At 39.1% G+C, this 19,363-nt stretch overlaps 1 protein-coding gene across 2 annotated transcripts in view; it reads right to left on the bottom strand.

The window, feature by feature from the left end:
- The window catches only part of cntn3a.1 (contactin 3a, tandem duplicate 1), a 90,457-nt gene extending 81,988 nt beyond the window's left edge, over nt 1-8,469 (bottom strand). For both annotated transcript variants that reach the window (XR_004657403.1, XM_034877824.1), the window contains exons 1-2: nt 7,895-8,469; nt 320-463 (exon numbers count right to left, since the gene is read on the bottom strand). Coding sequence is in view for 1 of the 2 variants with exons in the window: in XM_034877824.1 (XP_034733715.1) it covers nt 320-374 (55 nt within the window). In the remaining variant the exon portion in view is untranslated. The remainder of the gene's footprint in view (nt 1-319; nt 464-7,894) is intronic.
- Nucleotides 8,470-19,363: the final 10,894 nt, after the last annotated feature.

Below are 19,363 nucleotides of genomic sequence, written 5' to 3'. Positions count from 1 at the left end.
TGTTAGCAAGATCATTTAAAAGACTACATTGTGTGTCTGCCTTATTTCTCATACTGTAGCGGCATAAATGGCGGGCTGCCACTACAAAATCAACATAGAGGAAACACTGTGTTCATTTACTGCCTTGGGCTGACAAAACGGTAAACTGTTCCTACCGTTTGTAAAATTGGATAAAAGCTCTGAGTGTTCTTTGCCATAAAATCTTTTTTAGTTTTCCATTTTACTTTGGAGTTCTGTATGCCTTCAAAAACAATCTTTAAATTACAATTCATAAACCTTATGCTAACAACATAAAACAGGTCATGTTTGGGAGGCTTACCTTCCAGACACTCCACCAATGACAGCAGAAGTATAAGTTTCCATAGCAACTCCATTTTAATGGTCTCAGGTCAATATCAGCTCACATCAAATCACAGGTGCGTAGAATCCTGGCTTGGTCCTTTACAGCAATTTCACCATTCTTCTGTCAAATGAGAAGAAAAGAGGGGGAAGCCATTAGACACTAAAGTTGTGGACAGTATTTGTCCCTGTTTGTAAGGCAAGGATTTTTTATAATATAAAACGCAACAGGACAAAATATCTTTTCTGATAACATTTAATCTTTGCAAACACTTTTCAGGTCAAGGTGACAGTTGACAACTGCAACTCTATTTTGAATTGCAGGCACTGTGAGAGTCTGGGTATAAAGTATATCTGTGAGAAAACTCAGGAAACCGCTCTCTTTTGTAAACACAGAAAAGGATTGGTCCAAGCAAAGCACTTACTAAACACTTGAAGCGTTTGCTTAAGTGAGCTTAACATTGCATAATAGGGATCATGTCTGCAAGAGAAACATAAAGGGATTGCTTGTACTCGAACCTGCTGAGACAAAACAAAAAGCAAGCAGGTTGTCAGACACTTCCCTAGCATGTAATAAAGCACTGTCCTGGCTCCTCAAATTTGTCTGAGCTGGAGGGATTATGTATTTCTGACATAAAGAGATGACTGTACGCAGGGCAAAACCATTGTGGGTCCTCTGGGAAACTCACACAATTGATTTTCTCGAGGACTACACTGTAACTTATCCCTGCTTAGACTCAAATCAAGTCCCCAAAAAAGTTGAAAAAATAATAATGAGACGTGTTCCTCCCATCAGTGATAAACAGTGATGTATTAAGGTTGTCTAAATGCTCCATTGTCCCTGACACGTTGATAGCTGTAATCCTTTCTGATATAACAGCAGATACATGTTAGTGTATGATAGGTTAGTTATGGAGTGAGGAAGGATGAAGAGAGGAAATTAGTCATTGTCTTTGCTCCAACACTCCCTGGTACATTTAAGTGACTGATTACACCGTTTCCACTGACTACACACCATCCGCATGCTGAAATTAATGAGGAAAAAAAATAATAACAACATAACAACATCCAGTAAAGTCTATCAAAAGGCAAGAGCCAAAAAAGCTGAAAGATTACACTTTCATAGTTTCCCAGTTATCTGCGCGCCTCTTATCTTTGCACCACTGAAAGGCATGACAGAGCATACTGATGCTTATGTGAATATATCAACTGCGTCCCTGACACGTTCGCCTACACTTCTCTTCCTTCTGTGTGTACTAAACCATTAAGAAGCAACACTGTTCCCTTATAAATCTCATTATGGGGATCGGGTTTAGAGTGTCTTAGTTCCAACTTATCTTGCAGTTATTAAGATGCAAATGTCATGAGTAAATGTTGGCTTTTAATAATATAACAGAGACTTAAAATCCTGTCTTGTGCTCCTGGATATTTTTGGAGAGCTTCCCCTTTGAGGAAATAATTGTGAGAGATGAGCTGAATAAATTACTCTGCACAATGTCTTTAAAAAAGAAGATGAGCCTAGAAATTAAAAAAAATTATATTCCAACTTCACACATTTTCTACGTTATTTACATGGAAGTAACATCTTATGTAAAAACGTGTCAACTCAGGCTGCAGAGTGAACTGTTGCTGCAATTCAACACTCACTGCTTCATGTTTTCAAAAACAGTAATAACTGTAGTAACACAAGTTATTGTTTTGTCAGTCGTGTAAATGTTGGCCATCTAAAATGAATTAATCCACAAATGGACAGGCCTAGAAGATGTGAACCATAAAGACACTCCATTCACAGAAGCAGGTATCTGTTGGCCTCTAACAGCCATCTCTTGATGTCTATTACCCAGCAAACCCTGAGACAAGAGACATCAGACAGCCTTTTGATCCAAAGCAGCTCAGCACTGAGATGATGGCCAGGGGAGTTGGGGAGTGTCCATGGCAGTATTTGACTTCCTCTTCAGTACAAAATGAATTACCCTTGTGACCTTAAGTGGTAGTGACAAGGCCAATGACTTACTTTCATCTCAAATTGATTCTCTCATTTGTTTGCTGTATGAGATGAAAGTTAATGATAGGAAAGGCTTTGAAACTCGGCCTTTCAAGTTCCACCCTCTTTAATGTCCCTGGATAAGCAGTAGTTGAAAATGGAAAATGATCAAGGCTGGAATGACAGTCCTGGCCTCAACATTTCCTTATCAAATTAGCACAAACTCAACTATTTACATGTAAAAGCAATGAATCCCCCCAGCTCATGTCTCTGTAACTTGAGAATAACATAGAAAACTTAAAGGCAACAAATGACACATTTACAAATTGTCTTTCCTCTGATGTAATGGTTTAAAAATGCTGACCGTTTGATGAGCACGCTGCACACAGAATACTCTCTTTCAAGTGTTTCATATTCCTATCTATTAAACTGACATTTCAGCTGAAGTACTTCCACAAACTTGTCAATTTCTGGAGGAAATAGAAATGGTATCTGCCAAATTCAAAAGCTTTGACATACAGTAGCTATACTGAAAATGGGCCAAATGGCTAGTGATTGATGTTGGGAGACCAAAACATTTTAATCAAAACAAGTCAGGATGATGAGAGGAGATCTGCAAAATGGCAGGTGCAGCTCAGAGATGTAGTATTTGATTTCCTGATCTGTGGTTAAGATTTTTTCATAACAATTGTGTACAATGCTCAAATGACACGTTATCATGATAACCAACATCCCAGATGGGGTCTAAGCTTATATACAATTAGTATAATAAATGAATCATTAAAAGGATTTATCAAGCCGTCAAAATGCCCAGCATTTGGGGGCGACCTCTAGCTCACCCAGTAAAGTGTGCGCCCCATGGAGTCCTTTACAGAGTCCTGGTGTCAAATGTGACCTGTGGCCCTTTGCTGCGTGTCATCCCCTCTCTCTCTGACACCCCCCCCCCCCTTTCCTGTCTATCCACTGTCACCATCAAATAATTGGAAAAAGCCCCCCCCCCCCAAAATAAATCTTAATAAATTAAATAAAAAGTGCCCAGAATTTGCTCATTCAGGCAAGTTTTTTTCTGAGTTGAAATGAATTGAATTGAATTGAATTGAAGTGAATTGATTGAATATTTCTTTGGACTGTTGGTCCAACAAAACAAACAATAAGCACACCTTACTTTTATTTACCTGTGCTTCGGGAAATTGAGATGTGCAATCTGTGAAAACAATTTATTTCTGATTCTATGTCAGAGGGGGCAGTGTGAAATGGGACTTCATCTAATCGCCTGTAATCAATAACATGTATTAGAACAACAGAAAGCTTGTATACAAAACTGAATGCTCCATTTTTGGGGACTTTTGAGACAATGCAGCTGCTTTGAGTGAAGCCTAAGATTCGTGGAGACAAAGCGCCTCTCCAAATTTCAGTGTTGTCAAAGTGACACCTCTTTTCCTCTTTTTCTCTGACAGCACCAGCTGGAGTTGATAAACCGCAGATTGTAGTTCAGTCAGCCATAGAAGCTGACAGTGATGTCAGTGGATTCAAGCCTCTCCACTACATCCAATCTCTCCGCTGCCATGAATTTTTCAGGCCTCAAAAATGTATTAGTAGAGGGGTACTCCAGGTCCCTTTGGTTAAAAAGTCCAGATGAAGATAAAACTCGTGCAGGTCGACCCCACACCCCCCGAGCTCTGAATCATGAATGAGACCAGACTTACACTCTGCAAAAATGAGACAAGACCATGAAAATGGCACACAATGCTGCATCTTTAATCACCTGAGCTGTGACTTCACTTGATGTGCAGACACCAGCTCGATCAGTGTTTTCCTACATGTGAGGCTCATCACACGGCTCTGAGTGCCTCCAGTCATTTAAAATTCATTTTCTGATGGTGCTCGAGTTGAGACTTGTAGTAGTAGAGAATGTGAAATTTCTTCCTAATCCTGCACACTTGAATCAAAGAATTAGCAAGCAGCTTTGTGGAAGAGTGGCGGTGATAACGATATCAAGTCCTAATCAGATAATAGTATTTTACAGTTCTGAGGTTGATGTACCCTAAATATGAAATTATTGAACCAAATATACACAGCCACAAGACAGCAATTAAGACTTTCTAACTCTTATTTTGTTTTTTGACAGTGTAAAATAGTGACCAAGGCAATTCTGCTTTTCTCTTGGAGGTTTGCAAATAATTGAACCAAAATGCGCCTTGCTATGTGTAGTTGCCATATCTGTTCCACCAAACATGTTTGTAGCCTCCTGCACAATTTTAACAAGAAAAAAAATGACAGTACTTCTAAAGGTATTTTGAAGGTGCTTACTTCTGCTTGCACTGTCAGTCAACATTGAACTCAATAGTGCTTTCAAAGTTGCACGGACATCAAAAAGCCACAACACAACCACACTTCCCTCCACCAATTTTGCTCTTCAAGAATCTATGCACGTATAACCAATTAGCTCAAAACGTTCTTAAAGCTTTTATGCGTGCCAAACCAATTTTTGTTTTATTCCTCACAAATGGCACGCCACGGGAGTCAAGGGAGCGCCAACATATTCCCTAGCCAAGATTCTACCTCAGATAGTAGCACAGGACAAAGAGACTAATGGTGTTTTGATCTAAGCACACAAGCCGCAGGCATGACATAACACATGCCAGATTCTTCATTTCTCCAGACCACACCAGGGGCGCTCCACCAACGCGCTCATCCCAATCTCCCCTGTGACACAAACAACTGAGTATGTGGAAAGGTTCTTCTTGCTTGCACGCATTCTCTAAGCCCAAATTTTTAACATAAAGGGCAGAGTATATGGTAATAATATACGCACCATTATAGAGCTTTGCCGTTTCTATCTTATTGATGAAATGGTTCATTTTTAAGCAAGGCACTCATTGTAAATTCCCTAAAATAAGTAATAGATGTAAGTGAATTGATAAAAAACTGACTTTTTACTTTATTGTAAATAAACTAAATATGACTGGAGTGTTCTAGATCTTCATCTCTAATTAGGCACCTGCAGCAACCACGTTGTGTATTTGTCTTACAACTGATTGGACTGCACCTGCCTTTACTAAGGTACTAATTGAGAATCCCATTAGGATTTAGGGGCCTGCCAATTAATGGCTCCTTAAATACAGATTCAGGTCTTTTGCGAAACACTTTGTGAAACAGTTTTCTTGGGAAGCAACGTTAAACTCATAACAAAGTAAGGGTAAGCTGTTTTTACTGTGAGCGAATAAAAGAATCTATTACAGACAAAAAAAGTGTCTGTGAGCACCGAGGTTTAAAGGTGCTCTAAGCGATGTTGGGTGACGTTACTTCTTGTTGACATTTTAAGTATTTTCAAACAAAACAAGACAAGCTTGCCCCCCCTCCTCCTCATCCCGTCCCCTCCCCATCCCTTCTGTGCTTCTGCGCACTGACCCCGCCCCCCCACCCCCAAATCCTTCTTGTCTGTTATTGGCTGGAACGCTGGAACACTGTTGGTGTATGCTTCGTGGTGCAGGTGGACACAGTTTGTTTTTTTTGCTGTTTGTAGACCCTGGGCTGTCTACCGAGACTGTGCTTTTTTACAGTGTGTTCTGGGGACAGGCAGCTTGCGGATAGGGTGATGTTTGCTGTATGTGACAACAAATGCTGTAGCCTAAAACAGGCGTGCCATAGCTTAGAGCACCTTTAAGGTAGGTTATACAAGTTGGGAGAACGCTGATTACAAAAACATGTGGCAGATGGTACTGTATGGAAAAACCTATAAACTGTGGCCCACCTTAAAACTGCAGACTTCCAGCCGTGATGTCCATCCGCAATACATCACCAAATGGAGAGACTTTGTCTCCTCTCCTTCTGAAGATGTCACTGACTCAAAAAGAGGAGGAGGTTCAAACTTTGACTTTACAGCGCTGAGCTGGTGTGCATCAGAAATTGAAAAAACAGGCATTTTGATGCAGTGAAAAGGATCTGCATTCTGATTATCACCAATTGGGGTTTAATTTAAACGTTTTAAGGCAATAGGTACATGCAACCAACATTTTTTCAGTTTTGTGTTGCTGCTGTTCCAATTAAATTTTGAATAGAATTTCTGTAAAAAGTCCCCAGGATACATGGTGTAGAATTCAGTAGGCTCCTTAAAAAAACACAGCTGTACTTAGTTTGAATACAAGCTAAAGATTAGCACTCCAAGCGAGATGTTGGTGGTCTGCTGCATTCCTTTATTTCTAAATGAACAGCAGAGGACCAAAAAACTGAAACAGATTTCAGAAGAAACCATGTAAATCTTTCTAACTATGCCTGCCTGTTGTGTTAAAATGCTAGAAAAACAACAAACCCTACTCGAGAATGCAAGTAGGGTTTGCACACCATTTTGCCTGCATCAACCTTTGTCAGTCTTTGTGCTGTTTTTCCACTTCTCATGGTGACCAGCTTCCACTCAGTGGGGTACTATGAACTTCATGTCCTTCCTCCTCTTTCTGGGCCAGTGACATCACCAGAAACGTGTCCAGCCACAAGCACACTTCCCCAAGGAGATATGTAGTAACTCCACTATTCAAACTACTTGGATAACGAAGGTAAGAAGAGTAACTGCCCTTAAAAGTACTGTTTGTGTAGGGAATTAAAACACACATTTTGGTAGAAACAGTTATTCCCAAGGCACATCCAGCTGGCATTATGTCAACATGAAACAAAAGAAAGTCTTCAAAGCACTGGAACGTCCCTGCAAACAACTGAAAGAATGAAAAAAACTGTAAACATTTTGTGACAGGGAACAGTAAATTATCAACAGAACCCTATCCTGAGACACCTGATTTACCTAATAGCAGAATCATAATGTGCAAGGCGGCTCCCTCTCAAACATATGGACACTTGATTTCATGTGGATAGCTATGTCCAATGGAGTCACACGCTAAAAGACATTAGACAATCTGAACAGCAATTAGGCTCGGAGCTGGGAGCAATCAAAGAAAGAGAGAAATGATGTGACTGGACCGAGTCCAATCCCCTGTTGATCGCTGACGACAAATGAGTTCTGAAAGAGGTTTAAATGAGGAAGAATAAGTAGATAGATGTGTGCCCTCTTACAGAGATGCATGGTATAAATAATGGTCATGGCAATCTGAGGACACCGATAATAGTATTATCTCTAATGGGTTGTGTAGAAATTGTACAACTCAATTGGGAACTGGTATTTCAAACTTGTTAGTTTCCTAATTGACACATGGCTATAAAAGGCATGGACGCAAATATATGCCTTGACATGTGCAATTACATCCTGGATGGGTTGTAACACAAGTGCGTGCTGCCTATTATTATTGTCTGAGAGAAATAGATAAATAAATATGAGCAGTCGGGAAAACCCCAGAACGTGTGGCTATATTTCTCTATGAATGTTTAAAATATTTAAACTAGATGTAATCATCTTCGATGCCAGAAGTGGAAGTTTCTGTGTACTGAGGGACAGACAGAGCCGCCTGGTGATTGCACAGACCGAAAATAAGCAATAATGTGTCATGAAGAGTCAAAAAAAATAGAGTTAGAAAATAGATCTAGAAAAGAAGAAAAGCAAATAGTTTATAAATTGTTATTTACCTGAGTGTCTCCCCTGCGATGCTTGTTGATGTTTATCCCTTCTCGGATATCCATGTTACACCACGCATCTCCTCACTCCTTCAGCCCAGCAGCTCCCAGCATCGAGTCGACGGCGACGGGGAAGTTCGTCTTCAAAGTGTTGCTCCCGTAGAAATGGCCAAACAACTCTCTTCTCCCCTTCGCGGAGGAAGGCAGGTTATACCCTAAACGCAGCCGTTCACTCTTTCCAGTTGTCTTTGGTATTTCCCGCGTGCGAGTAGTGGCTAGCAGCCCGGTCCTCCGCTCTTCTTTCTCCAGACCCCGGCTCATTCATTTACGGCAGGCAGACAGTCCTGCTCGCACCGCCGCCGGGCTCATACGAACTAAACCCGCAGCCGTGCTGGCTTCCGACAAAAATGTCTGCGGTGTAAAGGTGTTTAAATGTCGCTGAATGAATTCGTTTTAGGAACAGAAAGTGCTGATGGTCTGGTTGACAACGGTGTTCAGTTTGAGCGTGTCCACAGGATGAGGACTGTAGTTGTCTGCGCGCTCGCGGCAGTGGCACATGGGGCATCAGAGGTGGGCAGCCTACTGGAGCTGGTGTTAATGCTGTTCACCATGCAGGCTCACAGCACACTCACTCACGATCCTAGCAAGGGATCTTGCTCATTTGATTTCTTTGTTGTCGTTGTTTTTCTTTTCTTTCTAAGGAATTAAAAATATATATATATAAAAATAAATTAAACGTGTTTAATTTTCTTTTGTGGAAGAAGTATTACTGTGCTTTTCTAAAATAGGACTACAGTAACAACCGTGTACAAATAATGTTACGTAAAATAGTTCTAAATTCTAATTACGCATACAAGTGTAAAGTATAAATATGTTGATATTATACAATGTAATCTACTTAAAATATAAAAAGTACATGTTATTGCCTCCATATTATTAGTATTATGTTATTGCAGTCCACACACACAAACACAGGTGTTTTCACTTATGTTGTCTAATTAAAACTCTTCTCAGGACTGTGTGGGCCTGCCAAAAGTGTACTTGATTGGCATCTTCCTCTCCCTTGTTGTAGACTACTGTACCTGTTAATGTGGGACATTTACCCCGTTATCATTGTTCCAAGTTATCAATCATTTAAGTAGAACATAGAGTTTGGTAATAGAAAATAATCCCAAGTTTAGCTCCACCCAACATACACCTGTCTAGATGACACCTGTGTGTAAGTGTGCAGAACTTTTATTTTAACTGGTAATTACAGCTATCAAACAAATGTAAAGTAGCATAACATTGAAATTCAAAGGTAAAGTACAGGCACCTCACCATTGTACCTAAGGACAGTGCTTGAGTAAATGTAGCCATGTAAATGTTCATTTTAGTGTTTTTATTTGCACTCACACTGTCAAAAAACAGCTATAGTTAGTATAATTTCTTAATGTGTCTCTTCTGGTAACAGTGGGGTCTACTAGTTGCCTCCTGCTGCATTAAAAGTCACTGAAAAAAGTGATGATCAAGGCATTCCAAATAATACAGTACCTTTGTAGCAGCGGATGTAACTGTGATCGAATTATTCACAGTTGCAGCATTTTTTCATGAGATGTTAACATGTTTTGTAAATTAACATTAAATTAGTATATACAAAGAAACAGATTTGTATCAGGAATAACACACGTTAGTTGATATAGACGTATGATCATGCATTTGTTTCTATCCTTTTCTACTTCAACTCAATAAAACTAGACAGACTGCCAGCTCATTAACTTAAGCTCAAAACTTGGTCTATGCACTGCCTCTGGCTCATAATCCACTCATAATGTTGAGTGGGATTTAAGAGAATCTGCTTCTGTTTGAGCCAATGGGAAAGTGATAATTACAGCAGAAATTACTGGATGCCCCACTAAGCCTTGAAAAGGCAAAAGGAAAAAAGAGTATTTGGATTAACCTACTGAATGAACATTTAGTATTCCTTAGCCAGCCATGCACACAGCTAATGGCACATCAAAGCGCCAAGGAACACTTATTAGTATAGCCACCCTAAACACAAATATCTGCAACTAGGACTGAATATTTCATGAATTCTGTAATGCTCATGACTGGAGGGAAATTTTCTTATCATTTTACTGTGACAATTTCATCCAAAGAAACTGAATTTTACCTCATGCAGTTTTACTCATTTCCCTCTTCTCTCCAAGGAGGCATACTGCATGCAACCATCCATATGTGACAAGGAGCTTTTCATTGTTGTTTGGAAGTTGTCATTTAAATACATGAATTAAGTTTGCCCTGAGGCGGTAAATGAAATACTGCAATAAGCAACTTGTCAACGCCACCAGGAGTCAGAAAGACAAGCGTTTCTCTCCACGAGCAAGAGAAGGCAGATTATTCTCTGCAGAGGTGTCACACTGCCACACACTCTTTCAGACACATGCAAAGTGATGCTATTAAATAAAATATTGTCTTTGGTCATACGTGTTTTCCATAACCTGTTCCTTGTCATACTCATTTATGTCAAGCTCCTTTCATTTATGCCTGTTATTCTCCAGTTTACTTACTTATATATATATATATATATATATATATATATATATATAATGAACTAATAGGTATAACAAAACTATACAATTTGTTGTCTTCCATGTATCTTTTAGTACGATGTTCAACCCTTTTCAAAAATGGACTGACTGACTGACTTTGTTTCATTTTAGGAAAGGTGTGCAGTCTTGCTGGTAAATTACCTGCATCCCTGTTGCCACTAATAGGCAACTTCTTTGTAGAGGCTAATGTGAAAGCATGTCATTAGCCAAAAAGCGGAATATCAGTTTTTTACGTTGCTTCTCCATGGAAGCAGCAAGATCAACATCTATGATTTAAGCTTACAATAAAAGCTGTAAGCATTAGTGAGCTGTAGCACAATTCATCAAAATCATGTCTTTACTTCGGCATCTTAGGTGAAACTGGTTTAACTGGTGCTTGTGAGAAGAGACTAAGGTGAATGAGAGCTTTAAACTGGACCTGAACTTGCTGTTGTACCAAAGTTTTTGGCACAGATGGTAACCTGAGTGTGCATTGACTGAGTTAGGGCAATCCTCCCTGCCCTTGTCTCTGCATGATGTCATTCAGTTTCAATCAAATGAAGGACAGTCAACAACTCAGTCGCCTGCTCAGCAATGCAGACAGCACGCTGGAGTTTATCCTTAGGACAGGAGGACGTGGAGTAAAATGAGAGGCTGATGCCTGATGTGAGGATACTTTTCTGACCTGCAAAACTGGACCAGGACCGATAGTGACTTGAAGCATTTCCAACTGCATTTGGGCAGGACATGCATAGTTTGAACTTTTATATTGTTTTTTGATTGTACATATTGTCATGCTCATTTAATGATGTTTACAGAACTATTGTCACACATGGAGTAAATCGGTGACCTGGTTAAGGTCTCACTTGGTTTAAGTTGTTTATATAATATAACAAATAAATGATATTGAGTTTCCTTGTTGCCCCCAATCAATAAACTGAATGAATAAACAAATGATGGATTCCTGTCTACCCAATATGTAAGAAGTGTATGGAAGAGTGCAGTCATCCTATTTGACATTAGACTTCAAAACCAAATTGAAAGTGTGGTGTCCTGCCATGGTTTATAGCTGACATTAAATTATATCCACGTAACGGAGTAAGGAGGAGTAGGAGTTTCCATCCACAGCTCCAATTTAATATCAAAGGGAAGCAGGCATGTTGCCAAGGTTTGAGTGCAGAAATGATTTTTCGATTAATTGATTGGTTGCTCATTCCATCTTCTCAAATTTGATTTTTTGCCACTTTATAGCATGTTTTATAGCAATGCAAATAAAGTACCTTAGGCCAGAGATCTTCAACAAGGGGTCCGGGGCCCCTATGGGGTCCTCAAAGCTACTGCAGGGGGCCACCAAATTATAAATTCTTTGAAAGTTTTTAAAGAAAATGAAAATCTCTTTACATGAATCCAATTTATTATTAGCAAATAAAAAACATAATTGATAAGCTTACTGCCCTTTAGGTAAGGTTGTCACTGAGGTAGCCATCCACAGATACAATTTATCCCAAGGCTTCCCTCCGCCACATCCATTTGTTTTAATATTAGAACCTGATTTATAAAATAATGCCAACAATTGTTTAATAGCTCAGTATTATACACTAAAAAGATATGCATAAATGTTCAGGCTGCCCTACACGTTATTGTAGGTCCAGTTTAGCACGCAAATCATTTTACACAACATATACTATGTAGTAGGGGGTCCCTGCTCCGTCTCAGTTAAGGGCTCCTTGCCATAAAAAAAACATTGAAGACCCCTGCCTTAGGGGTTTGAACTGTTGGTTGGACTGCAAATGCAATTTCATAATTTTTCATTTTGGGAGCCCTAGGAACTTATGATGGACTTTTTTTGATAGATTGACTGATTAGTAATTTAATCAGCAATAACGGTTCAGTAATCATTAGTTGCAGCTCTGTTGTACCTATGAATAAAGGGACAGCATTCTCTATTCTCTTCTCCACAGTTTACATGTAAGTGTGATCATTTCAAGGTTATTGATAAATACATTTTTGGAGCTAGAGCTCACAAGACAAGCGTTAAACTAAAGAAGCTTGATGGACAAGTTAGAACATATACAATTATAGTTGTTCAGTAGGTGTAGAAGAGGAAAAAATACACATTCCTTTAGTCCACCTGTGCTTCAAGCCTGGGGTTTGACAGGTAGCTGCATCGCTCTGTCACAAAGTCCAATAGCCTCCCACTCATTGAGGGGGCAATGTCAAGCTGCAACACAGAAAGTCCAGGATATTAGTGTTGAAAGGTATAATAAAAAGAAGCAAAAACTATTGGGCTTGTGTTGACTGAATACACCACTTGGCAATGTAGGCAAACTAGGAAGAGTCTGTATGAGTCCTCTTTCTGACAAAGGTAAAAGAGTGTCCTTTGTGTGCACATAAGTGGTGACTTTCTGACGTGAATATACTTTAAACATAAGACAATATTGAATTAATAATCTAAAAAAACATAAAGCATCAATAAATGTTATGCCATCAAATGAAATTTGAAGAAGGCACACATGCTGTCTGGCTAAGGTTTATTGTGGGAGTGGAGTTAGAAGGAGGTGAAGTTGCCAGAACTCTGTAGCCTGCTTCTCGAAGCTACATTAGCCGCTACTAATGTAGGATAACAGCCGAATCTCTGACCAAACTGTTGCTGGTAATTTACCTAATGGGTAATGTAGGCGCTGGGATTTGAGAAGGAATAATGCATGGAATAAAAGAAAGATGACATCTCTGATTCTGCTGCAACGATTTCAATGCATAAAAAAAAAAAACACTTCTGATTGCGTGTCCAACGAGTGGATATTGTTGGTAACACAACATATATTTGTTTGAACATCTTGTGATAGCAGTTAACATACTGCAAATGTTTAGCATCATGTTGATAATAAATAATTTTGGTGGCACATTTGCTATAAACCACATTTGCTGATAGAAGTTTGTTGTTATAAACACACTTTTTGGGAGACAGAGTTTAAGCTATGGGTCAGCCTTCACTTTCACGCTTCTTGGTTTTAAAGAGTCTTACCTTACCCAAGAGGAGGAAACATTATTAATTAAAACCGCTGATAGAAAGAGGGTCATATGATGGATACACACCTTTAATACAGTAGAGCCAAATGGTCTAAGTTAAGTAATGGATTTAATTTTTACGATAGAAAACATGTCCTTTTTTAACTGCAGGGAATTTGAGACATAGCAGATCTGCCTTCCCCTGTACTGTCAGAAATGTATTTTGTAGGCCCAATACTGTTGTGTCTTCTGCTATTCTATTTGCATCAGCTTCAACTTTTATGTAACTATACCAGCTGTTGCTGATCATCTGATGAGCAAATCGTGAAAAAGTCACAATGTTTGCACCGCAAAATAAAGAGATTAAGTTGATCCAGACATTTTTGGTGTGCAATAATTATTGTGCAGAGAGATCATAGTTTTTGCCAGTTTCCAAGTCAGAAAAGCACTCGTGGGCTCAATGGCAGTCTTAATGAATGCAGCTAAATTGGCATGAGCTTAATTAAGCAAAATAAGTATTTTCACAAAGATACTCGTTTGAGATACATGTTTAATTCCAAGCAAGCCTGTGACAAAAATACAGCGATAAGACTTTTTCAAATTTTTTTATTATTACTCATGTTAGTTTGAAATGACTTGTTGTGACTTCTGGCTCCACGGGCCAAATTGTCTGTGTGTGAGATATCGCACAGAAAAATCAAGAGGTTTTCTCTTTTACCACCAGCCTTTACTTGCTGCACTCTAATGACTGTCTTTCCACAGCATTTAACCTTGAGCCAATTTTTCTCACTTAGAAAAGCTGACTTCTTGAACGATGAAATGGAGGTAGTTGTCCCCCTAAAAGGAGGAGACCCAGGCTACGTCAAGATTAATCAATTATTGCCATTTCAAATGTCATGAAATAGAATCATTAATGGATGTTGTTACTTTTTATTTCAATCTGCTTTTTGGTATGTGTCACAATAATTTTCCTTATGAGCACAAGCTTTTACACGTGACCATTGTTAAAATAAGTTTGTATGAAGAATTGTATATTGTATCTGTCCAAACACAGCAGATACAATGACGCATTAGCAGAATTAATTTGTCAAACTTATTTTGATCCAAAGTGATTCTGCTGCCAAACTTGGTAAATTTATTTGTAAAAGTGTGTCTATGATCTAGTGCCTGTACCCAGCTGTTTCAATGCAGCCAGTGAACGATGTGAAAGGGAATGAGGGAATATGGCAAATCACCCACTGAATGTAACATAATCAAAGCAAAACCTGCATGAAGAAATTCCCTCTGAATTTTGTCTGTGAGTGTGTGTGTTTGTGTGTGTGTGTGTCTGTGTGGTAGTAAGGTAGTAAGGAAATATTCTAGATTTGAAGAAAGAGTTACCTCTTCAAAGAACAAACTAACAGTGACAAGATGACATCTTTAATCTTTGTTGTGCATTCAAATCAGAAAAAAGTTGTATATGTGTGTGTGTGTGTGTGTGTGTGTGTGTGTGTGTGTGTGTGTGTGTGTGTGCGTGTGTGTGTTTGTGTGTGTGTTTGCAAAATTATACGTGCAAATGTTTGTGCAAATGTATGCCCTTGAGGTGTTTTCAATCATTTGTATGTAAGAGGTGTATGGGAGAGTTATGTCATTGCTATTCTATATTGTTCCTATATTTATGTGTATGTATGCCACTCTCTTGGAGTATAAGAAGGCCACATTCTCGCGGGTACAATTTCCATAGGAGCAACATAATTAATATATTGATATATTTAGCCTGAACGTAATGAGCTTGGGTAATTTAAAATAAATGTCAATACATTCTTCTATATAGCGCTGAATTTGCTACTGACAGTAGGCACACACTTGCTTTTGATTAGATTCCTTGAAAAGGAGGTTATTTAGAAGTCTTTGAGTGAAGTTCAAATTAGAAATTGCTGTGACGACGCCTACATTCAATAAGAAATCTTGCATCAACTGACATGAGGACATTAGAGGAACAATCTGGCACTGTATATTTGCACCTGCCATTTTTTCCCATAAACGTGGTCAACGTGGCTCACTGCAGAGGGATCTCTCAGCTAACGCTACCATTGTAATGTCAGAACATAGTAACTGTTTATTGCTGATGGATCACATACACTGCAGTTCCTCACATAAAGATGCTTTATACATGTTGCATGTTTTTGTAGCATATGGAGAGCTGACAATTTGTTCGGTTGGAATAGGCCTTTTCTTCCAGTTCATTTTGAAGAGATAATACACGGGAAGATCCGCCACTGCATTTAGCTCCTATGACAACAACAGTCAGCCTCACACATGTAAACAAACTGGCCTTCATGCAGATGAATATGCAGGTTTGTTAGGCAAAAAACAAAATCATGTTTATTTGGAAAGCTTCCGTCTTGCAGCTTGCTTGAAAATTCCAAAATGGAGGTGCAGAGTTCCCATGAACAATAGCTACATTTTTATGGGAAATATTCCAATTTGCAATATACCATCACATAATTCCTTTTGATAAGACTCTCTGATGGTGCTTTTGCATCTTCTATGCAAGTGACTGCCTGTCCACCTTTCCACTTGTACACTGTTTACATACAGTACATACTGTACATACATGTGTATGTGTACATGCAGTAAGCAGCTTTGTCCTTACCACATAAAACTACAAAACGCTGCATGCCTGGTACAGAAAAGGCCTTGTCCTAGTTTCCATTTCAAACGGGTTTACTACACTGTCAGAAGCTGTATTATACCTGCTCCGACACAGAGGGGGCCAGAGAAAGCAAAACAACAAGAATTGCAGCACTTCTGCTATTAGATTTAGGGAGTGATATGGTTAAGCTTTCTTATTCTTTGTCTCCAGTACACCTCTGCAGTGGCAGCAATTGTGACTCTATCTCTCCTGTCTAATGAATAATGCACACTAAGCCATCCTGAGTTATCCAAAACCAAGTCCCTCTTATCCCTGTTTGAGTGCATTGATTTCCTAGCTCTCACCAGCATCTGCAGAGGCTCAAAGGCTGCTCCTGTGTGTGGGTCAAGGGGATACAAGAATAACAACAAGGCAAGCATCAAGCTTGTAGCGCACTTGTGGACACTCTGGATATCAGTACACAGATGAAAGCAAAGGCCACGTCATTACAGTGCTTAAATATGCAATTAGAAATTCAGTTGAACTTGATCTGTGGTGACTCTGTCAACTTTGCTGTGATCACCTACAAAACAGGTAGCTGACACGCCCTGATGAGGCTTACCCTATTCCAAGGCAAGGGCTTGCAGTAAATCCTTTGTAGTTATCTACTGGCACAAGTAGAGAGCTTTTAATGAGCTGCGGATATGGATGCTAAAACTGCTTCTGTTCTACAGTTAAACCAACCAGTTCTCATTTTTCACAATCAGTAACATCACTTACCCAAGAGAAATGATTACATGCAACATCTATTGTAATCATGGCAGCATATTAGTGAAGATGAGAGAAGCAATGGTTTGGTAAAAATATTTTAGCCAGGAAAACAACAAGTATTCACATAGACATTCATTTAATATGGTCATGTTTTACACTGTCTACTGCAGTCCCCTGAGTGCTAGCATTTTTGTGTATTATCTTGTGTTTTGCAGGAGTGGCAAATATCCTACACAGTCTCAGAGGTTTCAGTGTTGCATGAGAAATGATTGGTCTTACAATGTGAAGAGACAGAAGAGGTGTACAACTATGACTATTTCACACTAAAATCCTGCTTAGCCCTTGTGCTTTGACAGTCCCCAGATCGCTTATCTCTATTCAGAAAGGAAGACAGACACCAAAAGAACACAGTGTCTTACTGTATAGGAAATGGGTTCAGGATTCAAGGTCTTCCTACAGTCACCATCTGTCCCATATTTAAAAATTTCAGATTAAATCAATATTAATCTTCTGCTGCTGACCAAAAGGGACTTCACTCCCATTCAAATAAACCAATCCAATTTGATAAGGAGCCAGGCTATTTGGATAAGCGTGGCAAGCAAATCAGCATGAGATATTCTCTTGGTGATTGTCTATTTTCTCCTCATGCTTGATTGCTTTAAGGACTTAGCACACTGGAAAGTAAGTTTAGCAGAGTTTCATCACTGCTAGGGACAAGCAGTTTGAGGAAGGCTCAAACTTAAACCACTCAAAGGCCTCAGGTACAAAGTACATAATCTCACTACTTGAGTCAAATTGTAGGAATCAGAAAAATGAATGCACCATATAATCCAACCTAAGGGGACATTTTTCACTACGTTCCAAAATGTATAAAAATCAATATTTAATCTGCACCAAATATTGGACAATGCACAAAAGAGCCTGCGATACTAAAAGCTAGACTGTCAATGAAATGACTAATCTTTTACAATTGATTAGAAATAAACTTTGTGCTTGGAGAGCAGCATCAATGTTGCATTAAGTGGACTTTGGAATGCCGCACCATGTGCTTACAGTAGATCTCTCGAACCCAACAACCCCTGAAGGAAGTAGAACAATAAGATTACCCTTGACAGCACCGGATTCTCCGCTGTCTATTGATGAATAAGCATTTGCAGCGGATGAGAAAATACATTTCGTGGCTTGAGCAAAGCATCACAGTTGCAGACAACTAGACGTGTTGTCTTGTTGAAGGTGACCTCCACATTAGACAGAACAATAGGTTTGCATGACATTTGCGGCTGCTGTGGGTATGATCAAGATGGTAATTCATGCCTGCATTGTACAATGTCTTGTCTTCCTGAAATGGGTTTGTGTGTGTGTGTGTGTGTGTGTGTGTGTGTGTGTGTGTGTTTGTGTGTTCACAGTTCACAGTCTGAGGGATATGTCTTATGCTTGTTCTAGGCTTTGCTCCAGTGAGTGCAGGGCTTACAGGTGTACTGCCTCCTATGCATTCACTCGCACGCGCGCACGCACACAAACAAACACACACACTCACGGTAACATTACATTTAAAGAGTCATCTCAGCTTTCTACTTTGCATACCACTTAGTGTGTCCTTGCCTCTAAGGGGAAGCTGTTTTCACATGAATAATTAGAGTATACTGTATTTTCAAATGGAGCTACTTTTCAGGAATTACAAAAACATTTGCCATATACTGTGTAATTTCAGTGAAGTGATGTCACTGGTCACATTTCATACACAGTTTTTTACAATCACTTTGACACCAATTTCAAAACCTTGACGTAATTTGTCAAAACTCAAAACGGTCATCACTTAACACAGGCAGTCAAAATTTCAAAACATTGCATTGTGCATTCATATCTTTAAAGAAATCTTGCAACTGAACAATCGTTGGTTCAAAAAACTTGTTCATTGTGAAATACCATTGAAACGTTACTGTAGATCACCCACACACAAGCAACCCAAAGTTTCACTGTGTCGTTAACTAAATATGTTAGTACAAAATAGGTGATACATGTTTCATTATGGTACTTGATGAAAATACATCCCTGTCAAAGCACTGCACTAGTTGAGAATACTACAGACACAGTGGAATCAATGAGCAAAATGTGAAAAATTACGAAAATCAATACAGTACAGTCACAACATGGGTTTATTTGAATCAAAGCTAAATAATTAGCTAGGAAATACAAAAGAAAAGACAGTACTGTAAAACATCAAATGCAGTGTTCCTTAACTTCCTTGTACTGATTACTATATTTCTACATTTTTATCAACTCTGTCATGTGGATTTGGCTGCATTAGCTAACACTTTGAATTCAGGTCTGCACGCACACTTGAGCACTTGTTTAAAAATACTGTATGCGAAATCTCAGGCCTGAGTACATAAAAGACTGGCCACCAACTGGGACACCTGGCAAACCACCTGTCATACATGTGTAGTGATTTTGGAACCAGGTAAGTTTCCAGAACAAACTGGAGCAGGAGGCCACGTAAAAAATAGAAAATGTAAT

This window comes from Etheostoma cragini, chromosome 7 (genome assembly GCF_013103735.1).
Source record: "Etheostoma cragini isolate CJK2018 chromosome 7, CSU_Ecrag_1.0, whole genome shotgun sequence".
Lineage (NCBI taxonomy): Eukaryota > Metazoa > Chordata > Actinopteri > Perciformes > Percidae > Etheostoma > Etheostoma cragini.
Note: the sequence above shows the minus strand (reverse complement) of the source record. Positions and strands in the feature narration are given on the sequence as shown.